At 45.9% G+C, this 12,508-nt stretch overlaps 1 protein-coding gene across 1 annotated transcript in view; it reads right to left on the bottom strand.

The window, feature by feature from the left end:
• Abca4 (ATP binding cassette subfamily A member 4) overlaps nt 1–12,508 on the bottom strand; it is a 136,038-nt gene that overhangs the window by 13,586 nt on the left and 109,944 nt on the right. Inside the window, exons 33-42 of the mRNA XM_023720317.1 lie at nt 11,625–11,730; nt 11,447–11,521; nt 11,024–11,193; nt 9,014–9,191; nt 8,273–8,388; nt 7,651–7,798; nt 3,387–3,510; nt 2,860–2,989; nt 495–615; nt 42–104 (exon numbers count right to left, since the gene is read on the bottom strand). Of these exons, the coding sequence (XP_023576085.1) occupies nt 42–104; nt 495–615; nt 2,860–2,989; nt 3,387–3,510; nt 7,651–7,798; nt 8,273–8,388; nt 9,014–9,191; nt 11,024–11,193; nt 11,447–11,521; nt 11,625–11,730 (1,231 nt within the window). The remainder of the gene's footprint in view (nt 1–41; nt 105–494; nt 616–2,859; nt 2,990–3,386; nt 3,511–7,650; nt 7,799–8,272; nt 8,389–9,013; nt 9,192–11,023; nt 11,194–11,446; nt 11,522–11,624; nt 11,731–12,508) is intronic.

Raw genomic sequence — 12,508 nt, 5'->3', positions numbered from 1 at the left:
ATTTTCTGAAACCCTTTCACACCAGTCTACAGGGTTGCTACCTCTCCAGGGCGGATCCCGACACACAGCCTGTCCACTGCTGGGCTGGAGGAGCCTGAATAGACCTGAAAGATCCAGATAAGTGGGGTGAGGACTCAGGCAGGGTTAGAGCAGGGAGAGAAAAAGGAAGAAGATACAGAGGGTGGTTTGGGAGAACCACCAGGGCTAGGAGGTTACACAGTGTACGGTATTAAGACAGCAGCTATGAGCCCTGAAAAGTCTGTGGACCCAGGCAGTGTAGAAATTGAATGGAGAAAGTTTGTCAACATTCAAGATAAACAGATGCCCTTGGAAAACAAGTCACAACATAGAGATGATGAGTCCACACAGTGACATTAGGAAGACACAGTCCTGGCATAAGGGAACCACTCATTTTACAAAAGGCATAAGACAATTTGGTGCCATGTGGGTCCAAACAGCACTTCCAAACCTGCACACCTACACCGATCCCTCACCTTGGTTAGTTCATTTAGCTTTAGGATATCGGTTTTACTTCCCCCACCAGTAATTCTTTTTCTTTCTTCAGCCACATCATCATCTTCATCGACAATGGGTTCCCTGGCTGGCTCAGCAACCCTAGAGGAAGGAAAAGGGACAGAAGTGAGCTGGGAGCACACATTCCTGACAAGATTTTTCATCTGACTTTTCTTCACATTCCTTTCTTTCTGCTCCCCTGGGATTCCATCTTCTGGGCTTACTTCCTAAAGAAACCCTGAGAGGAGGGGCTCAGACAAAGGGCTGAGGGCTCATGTCTGCCTGGGTGCCAGCCTCATCTCCCCGTGCCTACCACTGGGCATGTCACTGGACTTTTGGAGCCTTGCCTCCATCAAGCACATGATGAGGCAGAGAGGATAGCTATTCCATAGGGTCATGTGAAAATGAGCTCAGCACAGTGTCTGGAAAGAGTAAAGATGCAGCACCCCAGAACTGTTGAGATTTAAAACCTTGCCTTCTGGCAAGTATTCAGCAAGGACTAATTACCACCTGCCAAGCTTCCTAATTCTTCCAGTGCACTCTGTCTGCCCAACCTTTTCAAAATGGTGCTATCAGTTGGTCACCTCATGGCCCTACATTTTTCATAGTTCTCCATTTGCTGTAGACTAAAACCTTAACTCCTTAAGGAGCTGGAATCTCAGAGTCCTGCAACCAGGTGCCACCTACTTTTTCTAACTGCTCATCTCTTGCACTTATTGTTCTACAAACCATAGCATCTGCCCCTGGTCCTCAGCCCATGCTGGTCGTTCCCACCTCCCAGCTCCAACACCCCTGCTACCCAAGCCAAGGGAATCCTTTCTATCCCTAAAGACATAGCTTCCTCTCTGAAACCCTCCGCAGCCACCCAAGACTCCAGTCTTTCCTTCTCTCACTGGTTGCATTCAGTCCATTGCCAAATCTTGTTTGGCAGATCTACTCTTTCTCTAATCAATCCATCTGCTGAGGCTGCCATCCCTATCCAACCCTCTTTGTCTCTTGCCTGGGTACCAAGATGGCCTCTGTCTTTTATCTTGCTCCCACGTAACTCCCTTCATAAACCATCCCAGGGATTCTGTGCTGCCCTCAAGTTTGAGTCCCAAATCATTAGCATGATGCCATCTCATGACCTGGCTCTGCCTATGCTTCCAGACTTGTTTCCTGCTCCCCACCTCATCTTTTCCTTCATGGTTATTCTGAACTCCCTCCATTCATGCACAAGTCTTTCTCTCTGGGGTGGTTGCACCTTCAAGCAGGGCTTCCCTCCACCAAAAGCCACCGCCTTTGGCTGGTTACCTCTCAGTCTGAGAATGGCTATAAGCTGGAATCCAGAGACCATGATCACTTTTTTGGTACTCTCTACAGCATAAGGCAGGCAGGCACCACTCAGTTGTGCTGGCATGAGTTTGCAGCTATTAAGCTGGGTTTGGTAATTAACTCTCTTCTTTTTTCCTCTCCTATACACAAAGACCTCTAAAGGATGTGGCCAGAGGCCAACAAGGCCTGCATGGCCAGGCTCTCAAGGACAATGGTGGCTATAATGTTTCCCACAACTAAAACCACTTCCTGATCACATTTTATTCAAACTGTGTTGAGCTCACTCAATCCCTACAACCCTGTAAGTAGGACAGTAGATTCATTTCTACCAGGTCCCTATGGATCAAAATGTAAAAAAAAAAAAAAAAAAAAGACTTCTCAGAATCTTTATTTACATGTGATCAGACAAGTTGGCCCCAGAAGAAAGGTTAAGAAAATTTGTTAGGGAGGACTTAGTGATTCTACTCCAGGGCCCTGCTCCTGGTCAGTAAAGATCTGGCCGACAGAGGGGCTGCCCCCTGGAGTCTGAGAGCAGAATGGGGGAAGGAGAATCTTGGGAGAGAGTGGCTGGGCTGGGGCTGTGGTCAGCTGGCCTGGCTGTTGAGAAGTCCTGGTGAAGTTAATGTTGACAGCTATCTACCCATGTACATCTCTAATTAACAAAGGGACCTGTTTTGTTGCTTTTCTCATGAATACATAAACCTATTTCCTAGTACTTTGGATATTCCTTAGCCATTGTTATTTGTAATCTTATCATCTAATTCAATTTAAAATGAAGTATGCAGGAATTAAATGAGAAGATTAAATATTAGCAATTTGCATTTTAAGTATTTTAAAGTTGAGTGATGGCCCAAATTCTAGCATGCCTATTTTAACCCATCTCTCCTCTACGTTATTCAAAGCAAGCTGGCCTTGAGAATGTAAATAACCATCATACAGGTTCTGAGGAAAGAGGTGACCATGTCATGTAAACTCTGGTTTTGGACACACCATGATGCCCATTGGTTTCCTAAGGATGTGACAAGCATGTACCATCGGGTAAGGAAGAAGTGGTGCTGGATGAGGAGGGTCAGAAGGAAGTACGCCACCCCTTCAGTTGCCATGGCAACCAGGTTCTTCCCAATCATGTTCCACCGGAATGGATTTGAAGAGTGTTCTTCACCTGGGGAGAGAAGCCACTGACATCAACAGGAATTGAGTCTGCACCAGGTGTCCTAACTCACTCCTAAGGATCAGAGTAAAATGACACCTGGGCCAACTGGACTGGGCCTTGTGGAAAGAATAGATTAAAAGACAAATATGGTTGGCATCTTAGCTTTCCTAGTCAGAGTGGGAAGAGTAAAAATCAACTCTTGACTCCTTCTGTGTTTCCACAGCCTGCAAACAGAGGCACCCTAGTCCCTTCTAGGTGGCAGAGCAATGCCAGTCCAGAGAAGCAGCATCTAGATACCCTCCCAGCCCCAGCCCAGGATGCAGAGCTGATAGAGGAACTTCTACAGCAAGCCTCCCAGTCTCCATGCATGCAGGGTCCACTACTATTGGCCTTGACCGCCACCTACCAAACCGGGCATAGACGTCTGTCACAGCCTGACTCAGTGCCAGGTCAATGAGGCCCCGACCCAGGCAGAAGTGAGGGAAGATAATGAGTAGCTTCCTCAGCAGGGCGTTGATCCTGAGCAGCGTCTGAAACAGAGACATATGACTGTTGGAAGTGCTAGCTGAGGCTGCGGGCTCTGTCCTGAGCAGGTGAGTCCAGATGTCCCCACAAGGAAGGAGTAGGGGAAGTGGTCAGATGAACACATCTTTGATGTCCCTTGAGGAGGGATTTGTCAAGCAGAACACAGGTGGTTTGACAGGACAGTCCTTAAGTGCTTGCAGGTGGTGCCTCAGGACAGGGCCAAGGAGGCAGTCAATTTATGACCAATCAGTGCTGAGGCTCCCTGGATGTTTCTGGTGGGCAGGAGGTGACATCTTCCTAGATCAAGGCAGCATTTTCTTTTTCTTTTCTTTTCTTTTCTTTCTTTCTTTCTTTCTTTCTTTCTTTCTTTCTTTCTTTCTTTTTCTTTTTTGAGTGGAATTACTTGATTTTATTTTACACTAGGTGGTGGGCACAAAGCAATCCTCCTTAATAAGGTTGACAATTAGCTTCACTCAGAACATTTTTAATGATGCACATTAAAAAAGTATTCATCTTACAAATTGTTCTGCAATCCAAATATACAACAGCTTGGAAAACAACATTTAGAAAACAAAAGCCAATGTAAAAAGACAGAGTAAAACAACTACAACAGTACAGATTGTTATGGCTCAGATTCTACAGTTTTCTTACTGCATCATCAGTGTCAGAAATCTGCTCCTCCAGCTGGCTCCACTGCTCTGGGTTTAAAGAAATACCTTTTCTTCCTGGTTTCATTTTCACCTTCCTGGTTTCATCCACCCAATATCCTCTAACATCAATTAGAACTTTCACTTTAAAGTCCGAACCCTGACCTATCTCATTTTCCCAATCTGAAACATGTTATCATCTCTGCTGCTGCTGCTGCTCTGTTCGGAAGATGACAGAGCTCTTGAAGTTTTACCAGTCTTCTGCTTCTTTACAAGCTTTTCTGGAGCAGCTTGCTTTTTCCTCTGTGACTTTTTGTCAACTCATTGTCAGAATTGCTGCCTGAAGAGCTTGAAGAAACAAGCTCCTTTAATTTAGGCATTGCTCTGCTGCTGCAGTCGACAGCCTCCTGCTCACTCAAGACTAAGGCAGCATTTTTCAACATAGTTACAGCATTCGGTGCTATAGGCCAGAGCTAACTCCAGGACTGGTGCGTTGCTTTCCCTAACCCTGGGTAGCTGTGCAGATAAGGGCTATCTGGGGAGGTGCAGCCGCTCCTGCGGGCTGCATGGCAGCTCTCCTGCGGATGCACTTGTGATCACCTGGAGCCCTTCCAGGCAGCTGTTTGCAGGACCTCAGGCAGCTCCTGGGAGTGTGGTCCAGGTATCTCAATTGGTACAGCTGTGAGTTGTCCCTGGATGGAGGCTTTTTATCATCTGTATCTTAGTCTTGCATGAACCACCCAAAAGTAGGCCCTGAGCCAACACCTGGGTCTGCCTCTCAGCTCTGAACAGGGCAGCTGCCATTGCCTAGGGAGTGTTGGGCACAGTTTCCCACTAAAAGGTAGATGTTACTCCAAGAGGGAGAAGCTGGTGATGCTTAGGTAAGCCCAGGTGTCCACTCTGTCTGGCCCAGCTATCCCCACAGTCTGCTTCCTCTCCAGCATGAGCATCTCTTCTCAGGTTCCCTCCTTCTCCTCTACTTATTCCCTCTTTTTTTCAGAATGCACCAGGTCTTTGCCTCTAGGCCTTTGCATTTTCACTTTCTAGTACCCATTGCTCTCAGCAGCAAAGGATGCTTTCTTCCTTTCGGGTCTCTGACAGATTCCTGCCCTTCTTTAGAGAGCTTGCTCAAATAGCCCCTTTGCTCTTAAATTTCACAGAGTCCCATGGTAAAACATCCATTTCCAGTAGTACTTACCATGCTCTCATTATTACTATTCATTGTTTTAACCTGCCTACTTTCTCCACTAGTCCTTAGCACCCTGGAGAGCAGGGGCTGGCTCCTAATTATTTTCCTAAAATAAAGCATTTGCACAGTGGGTATAGTGGATGGTCCCTTATTTATAGATGGGCTGATACAATTTTATTTATTCCAGGACAGACCAAGTTAAATGTCCTGCCCTAAGACTGTCCTCAGTCTTGTAGGCCAGCTTTCTGGCCCACTCTGATCTGTAGCTTTGTACCAGCCTTGTTCCTTAGATGGCATATAGCGCACTATCTTATGCAATGTCATATAGTGCAGCTTATGTCCATTGCTAACTTGGTGTCCCGGTCATTTTTTTTCTAGAACAAGAGTCCCTGGGGGCATGACCAGTGGGTCACGCTTATTCACTCTGGTGTACCCAACACATGATATTCATCTAGTAAATTCCTCCTGGCCACAGGGGCAGCAACTACTGAAACCCAGGACACTGGCAGGGGGATGTTGGCACATCTGATAATGTACTCAAGTAACCAGTCTTTGTAGGAGAAGGGTGCTTGGTAAATGGCTGTTCAGTATGTGGCTCAGTGATGCCATAGAAGGGAGACTGTTCTGAGTTGCTTTACATTTGCTACTTATTTATTCTAATACACTCTTGAGAATGAGTGCACTGTGAGCCTATGATGGAAATAGCTCCGATCCATAAAATTTCCATCCACTAGGATGTTCTGTCCATCTGTTGGATCTGCGTCTTGTCTATCCCCTCTCCCTTCTGGGGTCTGAGTCTGACTGTGACTCAGTGAGTGTGTGTGTGTTCCTGGGCAATGAACCCAGGGCCTTTGCAAAAAGCTATACCCCCTTTTTTTAAATTTTGAGGTAGGGTCAGACTGGTTTTCAACCTGCAATCCTCCTGCCTCAGGCTTCCACAGTGTAGGAATTGCAGGCCTGCACTACCATGCCTGACCTGTCACATTTCTATAATTCATTTCTTACTTAGCAGCCGCAGAAAACGTGACTAGGTCTGGGGATGAATGACTCTCGCGTCAGGGGATTAGGTGGTTGTCTGGGGGCTTTTGCATAGGTTTTTCCCTGCCCTGAACTTCAAAGAATTAATGATGAAAGGAAAGGCCAGTGAGATGTTTGGGGACACAGGCACCGGAGTGGGCCCAAACGTCCTGGGGAGAGGCATGGCAGGACTCAGGCACAGCTTCTGGGAGTGGGGTATGGAGTAAAGGTAGCTCCACAGCCACTGCCCTTTTTGTCTTTTTAAGGATTCAGTACGACATCTCTAGATGGTGTCAGAAAGTGTGCACAAAAGACAATTGGACCTTATAGCTTTTAAAATTGAATCATTCAGCACCAGGACTTCCCAAGCCTGTTCTCAGAATTAACTTGGGTACAGGACAGTATATCAGTATGCTAGTATGTGTGAATTTGTCTAAGAATATAGGAGAAAGAATATTTATGTATTTGGTTATATGTTCAAGAAAACACTAGAAATTCTTAAGGCTGTGTCTGGAGAAGGAAACTAAGTGACTCAGAAATAGGGGTAGGAGGCTGGGGATATATCTTAGTAATATTTAAGGGCCTGCCTGGTAAGGGCAAGATGTTGAGTTCGATCCCTAGTACCACTAAATAAATAAATAAATAAGAAAGAAAGAAAGAAAGAAAGAAAGAAAGAAAGAAAGAAAGAAATGGGGGTTGGGGTCTGGTGAGATAGCTCAGCAGACTAAGTGCCTGTTTAGACAAGCACAGGGACCAGGATTCAATCCCCAGCACCACATGCTGAGGCAGCCACCAGTACTAGGCGTGGTGGCACATGCCTGTAATCCCAGTGCTAGGGAAGCTGAAAACAGGAGGATCACTACGAGTCTGAACTGTGCAATGAGACCCTGTAACAACCAAATACATTAAAAACCGAAAAACAAATAGAAGTAGGAAGGAGGTTTTTCATTGTGCATCTTTTGTTCTTTTTCCACTTTGAAAACATTTAAATGTGCTATGGAAGAGAGAGAGAGAGAGAGAGAGAGAGAGAGAGAGAGAGAGAGAGAGAGAAGTTATAGCTTGAGATTAAGTTTAGAAAAGCATTGTACTGAGGGCACATAGATCAGCAAGAAAGAAAAAAGGGAGAGAGGGAGGGAAGGTGGAAAAGAGAGAGGGAGAGAGGAAGTGGCTGAGGGAAGTGGTGCTACTCATCCCTGTGCTAAGTATATAGTACAAATGGCTCTGCTTGTGTACGTCCTGCCAGTGTCCTACTAACGAAGCATGAAACCAAGAGAGAAGAAAGCCATGCTTACCTGGTTATTCTCAAATAATTCCAAGATGAAGGTGATGGCGCTGCTGTTGATGCCAATGAACAGATTAGCACAAGACAAAGCCACATAAGCTGTGCTGGGGACATCAAACAGGAAGGATGCTGGGTACATCATAGGAGTGACTGCCCACCTGTGTGAGATGATACAACTCTGTGGGACAGAGTTCCAGTTTCTATTCCATCAGTCTGACCTCAAGATGCAATACATTTTCCTCACGTATGATATGACATGTTTCAACTGGTCAGAGTCCAGGGTGGGAAAGAGACACTCCATCCCCTGGTTTCTGTTTGTCATCTTTAACCAGAAAATGATGCCTATCCTGACTACCTCCCAGATTTTGTAAGGAGCCAATGAGACAGTGGCTGTGTGTGTGCTCTGTGATTATAAAGCTTCACACAATGCACAGGGCTTTCTCTACCTGCAGTGCTTTCCACACTAGGCTGGATTAGCGAAACAGAGTTACAAATCCCAGGAAGCTCATTTTTACACTTCACTGAATAGTTTGTGTTGCTTCCAAAGTCTCCATTTTCCAGAAAGATGATTGGAAACACTTCTTCCCTTGGTTTCCCCTCAGTGGCCTCAACTAGTGGCCCAAACAACTCACCCATAAAGCATGAGCAACGCGATGAGGGCAGGAAGATTCTGTGCAGAAGTGTAAGCTTTCTTCTGAAACCCAATGAAAATGCCAACCACCAGTCCTGCACTGACAGCATAGTTCATCTCCGAGAGAAAATAGGGCAGTAAGTCACTGAGTCTCTAAGATCTATGCTTCTCATTCTGTGAAATGCAGGGTGAAACCAGGCTCCTCTAGCTCTTGGAGTATGGGTTGATCCCACTTGTCTAAATAGCTCTTCACTAGAAAATATATGTTAAGCTGTTCCTAGTCTCCCAAGATATGACAGGGGTCTTGGGAAGTGATGCAAACATGAAGTAGGCCTTGGTGGAGAAATTAGGCCACCGGGACCTTTAGGATTATATCCTGTCCATGGTGCCTCCTTCTGTTTAACCCTCCACTTCTGCTTTCAGCTAGTGTAAGAGGAGCAGCTTTGCTGCCCTGTGACATGACATCCTGCTTCACCACATGCCCAGAAAGCATGGACTGAAACCTACCATGAACCCAAGTAAATCAGTATGTCTTTCCTCCTTTAAGTTGATTTTTCTCAAGTATTTTGTCACTGCAGTGAAAAGCTGACTGACACACCCTACTCCCTTACTAGAAAACTCATGATCTTCTCACTTCCAGCAGTCCCAGAAGCACAAGCCCCCTCCCTGCTGTGTCTGCCCCACCAGAGCACACATGAGCATCACCTTGGGCCCTGGAGGTGAGGGGAAGCCCAACACTCACAATGTCCCAGAAGAAGTTGGTCAGCCAGTAAGTGGTGGGGCTCACTCCACTGATAAACTGGAGGTGCTTGGCTTTAGTCACCCTCTCTTGGATCAAGTAAAGAACAAAGCTGGCTGGGACGAAGGACATGGCGAAAATCACACAGATGGCAACCACAGCATCCACTGAAGTGGTCAGCCTGCAGCAGGACCAGAGTTTGGGAGAGAGGGAGGTGTAGAAGGAGAAACAGAAACAGGAGAAGGCCCAGGGCAGGCTCTAGCTATTGTTACCCAACTCCAGGACTCCAGACTCCCTGTCCCTAGCCTAAAGCCCATTGTCCTTCCTAATCAACTTAATCAATCTGGGTCAAGATCAAGTGGACATTTATGAATTACCTGTTTATTTTGTGTGAATATTTCTAGACAAGTTTTTATTTTATTAGGTGTTCTAATTATTTATTACAGTCGTTATGGTTTGTGTCTAGGTGTCCCCCCCCCCAAAGCCTTAAGCAGTCTTGGGGTGGCTTCTGGGAGTTTGTGATTGATTACTGTGGGTGTGCCTGCTGCACCTGCCCTGGGGCAGGTAATTTGCATTACAATGTAAGGTGGGAAGAGAAGCTAGCTGCTTGAGCTGCTGCTACCCCTCCCTTGAGCTCTTGCTCTTTGCCACCACCAGGAAAGGTTGCTTTCTGCTCTGTGCTGCTCTGCATTGGACCCAGATGCGTATGGACTGAAACCTCCAGTAACTGTGAGCTAAACAAACCTTTCCTTCCTTCATTTTGAGTGTCGGGTATTAGTCCCAGCAATGAGAGAAGAGTAACTAAGACAACAGTATAGTGAAGTGGTTGTTCATATTTATCTCATATACTACAATGTTTTTCTCAACCTAATTTATATAGATTCCCTTGGGTTTTCTATGTAGATATCATATATCTTTGGAATTTATACATTTTGTTGAAAGAAATAAATTATATTATTTAAGCACATCTTGGAAAATGTTTATAACATAAACCAAATTGAAAGGAGAACGATGTCGCCACAGTAGTTGGTCAGCCAGTAGGTGATGTTACTCACTCCACTGATAAGCTGGGTGCCTAGCACTGGGCTCTGTTTACCCTGGCTGAGGGCATAGATGAGGGCTGAACTGCAGCCTGAACTTTAAGCACAAGTGGAGTCCTATGTACAGATTGCCCTGACAAAACTCCAAATGGTGCCGTCTACACGCACACAGTGAGTATACGACTTTCATGGAAAGGAAACACACAAACTTCTTGCAGGAAATACTTTACGTAAAGTTAGAGATAATAAATTCTCAAAACTCTGCTATATAAATTTCAGTTTAATGAACATATGCTATTTTATAGTTACAGAGGACTGCTCTTTCAAAGTTCCTATTCAAAAGGGTTTGCGTGAGGTACAGAAACCTGAAGGCTCTAGAAGGGGTCCAGAGGCAGCACCGAGGGGCGGAGGCCCAGACAGGACTGGGCATGTTTAGCAGCACTCACAGTATTTGGGATCGTAAACCAAGGACCACTTTCCAGAAGCTTGCACTAACAAAGACACTCCTACAACCCCTTCTTCACATGGGCCTGATGCAGCGCCGACAGTGCAAACAAGATTTACTGCCTGATGCTGCGCTGTAGGAACCAGAGCTTTAGGAAGGCAGAGATCTGTGGAGAGCTCCAGGACATGGCTGCCTGAGGGAAATGTTCAGAATCTAAGATAAATATACCTGGGGAGATAGTTCGCTGGCATTTCCCAGCTCCCTGGCAATTATTTTTCTTGTGGGCAAGGAGAGCATCTGTGTAAACTTTAGGAGCATCTTGTTATTAAAAGTCCAAAGGAAATGGAGTAAAACGCAAGCTTACTTTCCAAATAAGTGTGGGGGAGAAAGAATGGTCAAGCAGTTTGGTCCACAAAGCATCAGAAAGCCCTACATTTTCACGAGCCTGATTGAGCAGTTTTGTCTTCTACCCTAGCACTTCATGAAAGTGAAAATGTTGGAGCTGTGGGGAGGGCTGTGGCGACTTACACGGTAATCTCTGAGAGCTGTTCCTTGGTGAGGTTCAGAGGCTGGCTGATGATGGTGATTCCATGCTCCTCCGGGTGCCTGTCTTCATGCAGGCTGGCCCGGAGGATGGCATTGTGGGCCACATTCAGGAAGCTGACCAGGGCATGCCAGCCTTTGTTGTTAAACCACACCTAGAGGGCAGAGATGAGTTTTGTCAAGCCCTGCTGCAACCTGACACCTGAGCTCCTGCTAACACTAGCAGTTCAAGGAAAAAATTAGCAACAGCAAAGAGTGAGCAGAAGGGAGGGTTTGGCAGCTGGAAGATGTTCCTCTCTAGTTTTCATCTAGAGGAGGGATGGAATCTAACGCAGCTGGGAAAACAAGAATAAACTAAGCAGCTCACATGAATGTTTAGCTATAGAGCAAACTGTCCACGTCAAATACCTTAATATTGTCTTCTGTTTCAAGATGTTTGAGGAAATCAGACATTTCTCTAGAGACTTCTCTGGTGATAGGGCCCTAGAAAACAGTAATAAAAATGTAAGACTCCCACCTCCCCACTAGTCATAATAATTTCTACTTCATTATAATTAAGCAAGTCAAAAGTCCTACTTTTACATACCCCGCTCACATTCATTATCTGGCCAAGGTCACTTAAAAAGGCAACAACTGCTTCCCCAGTGACAGGGAGAACCAAGAGCTTTCCCCCAATGGAAATTCCTCCATACCTGTGAGGCAACAAGAAACCTTCAGATCAGTGTGATGAATGTCATTGCCTACCATGACTGACTCAGTTTCAGTAGGGAAATGTGTGCTTTGTGGGGAGCTAGCTGGGCTCGTAAGCAACGAACACTGTTGCACTTTATAAGCCACCTGTGTGTCCGTCTCTCTCGGTTGGTCTCTGCTGCTGTCTTCATCTCTCTTAGGTTTCTTTGCAGGTGTGTTCTAGCCATGTCCAATCACTGAGCTCCAAATGGCCCATGTTGATCTATTGCTTTGCCTTGCTAGGCTGCTGGCTCCCCTGGGGTACCCTTCCCTTTCTTAAGCATCTGAGCTACTCCAGTTCACCTCTCATGCACCATCCCTCTTTGATATATCCCTGACTCTCACCCACCCACTCTCTTCCACCCAACCAGTGATTCCTCTTCTCTGCTGCCCCTGTGCTTTGCAGGTATCTCAGATCCCACTAGATGCACTAGGTCTGTATAGGGCAAAGTTCCCTCCTGGTGCCTCTCAGCCCCAGCCCTGGCTCTCACAGCTCCTACCATGTCCTGTCCTCATGCTTTTCCATTTTCTTAACTGGAATCCTGGCCTTCAGCTGCATCTTACACACTGCTGTAGGATCTGAAGAGATCATGCTGAAACCAGTATGTGGTTTAAAATTCTTTGATGGAGGACTATATTGGATTACTTCGCTGAATTTATGACCTACAACATATGAATGGCAATGGAATACCCATCTCTGACAAAAGGGGAATATAAATGGACCATTTTGTAGTGAAATAT

This window comes from Octodon degus, unplaced genomic scaffold (genome assembly GCF_000260255.1).
Source record: "Octodon degus isolate 3935 unplaced genomic scaffold, OctDeg1.0 scaffold00074, whole genome shotgun sequence".
Lineage (NCBI taxonomy): Eukaryota > Metazoa > Chordata > Mammalia > Rodentia > Octodontidae > Octodon > Octodon degus.
Note: the sequence above shows the minus strand (reverse complement) of the source record. Positions and strands in the feature narration are given on the sequence as shown.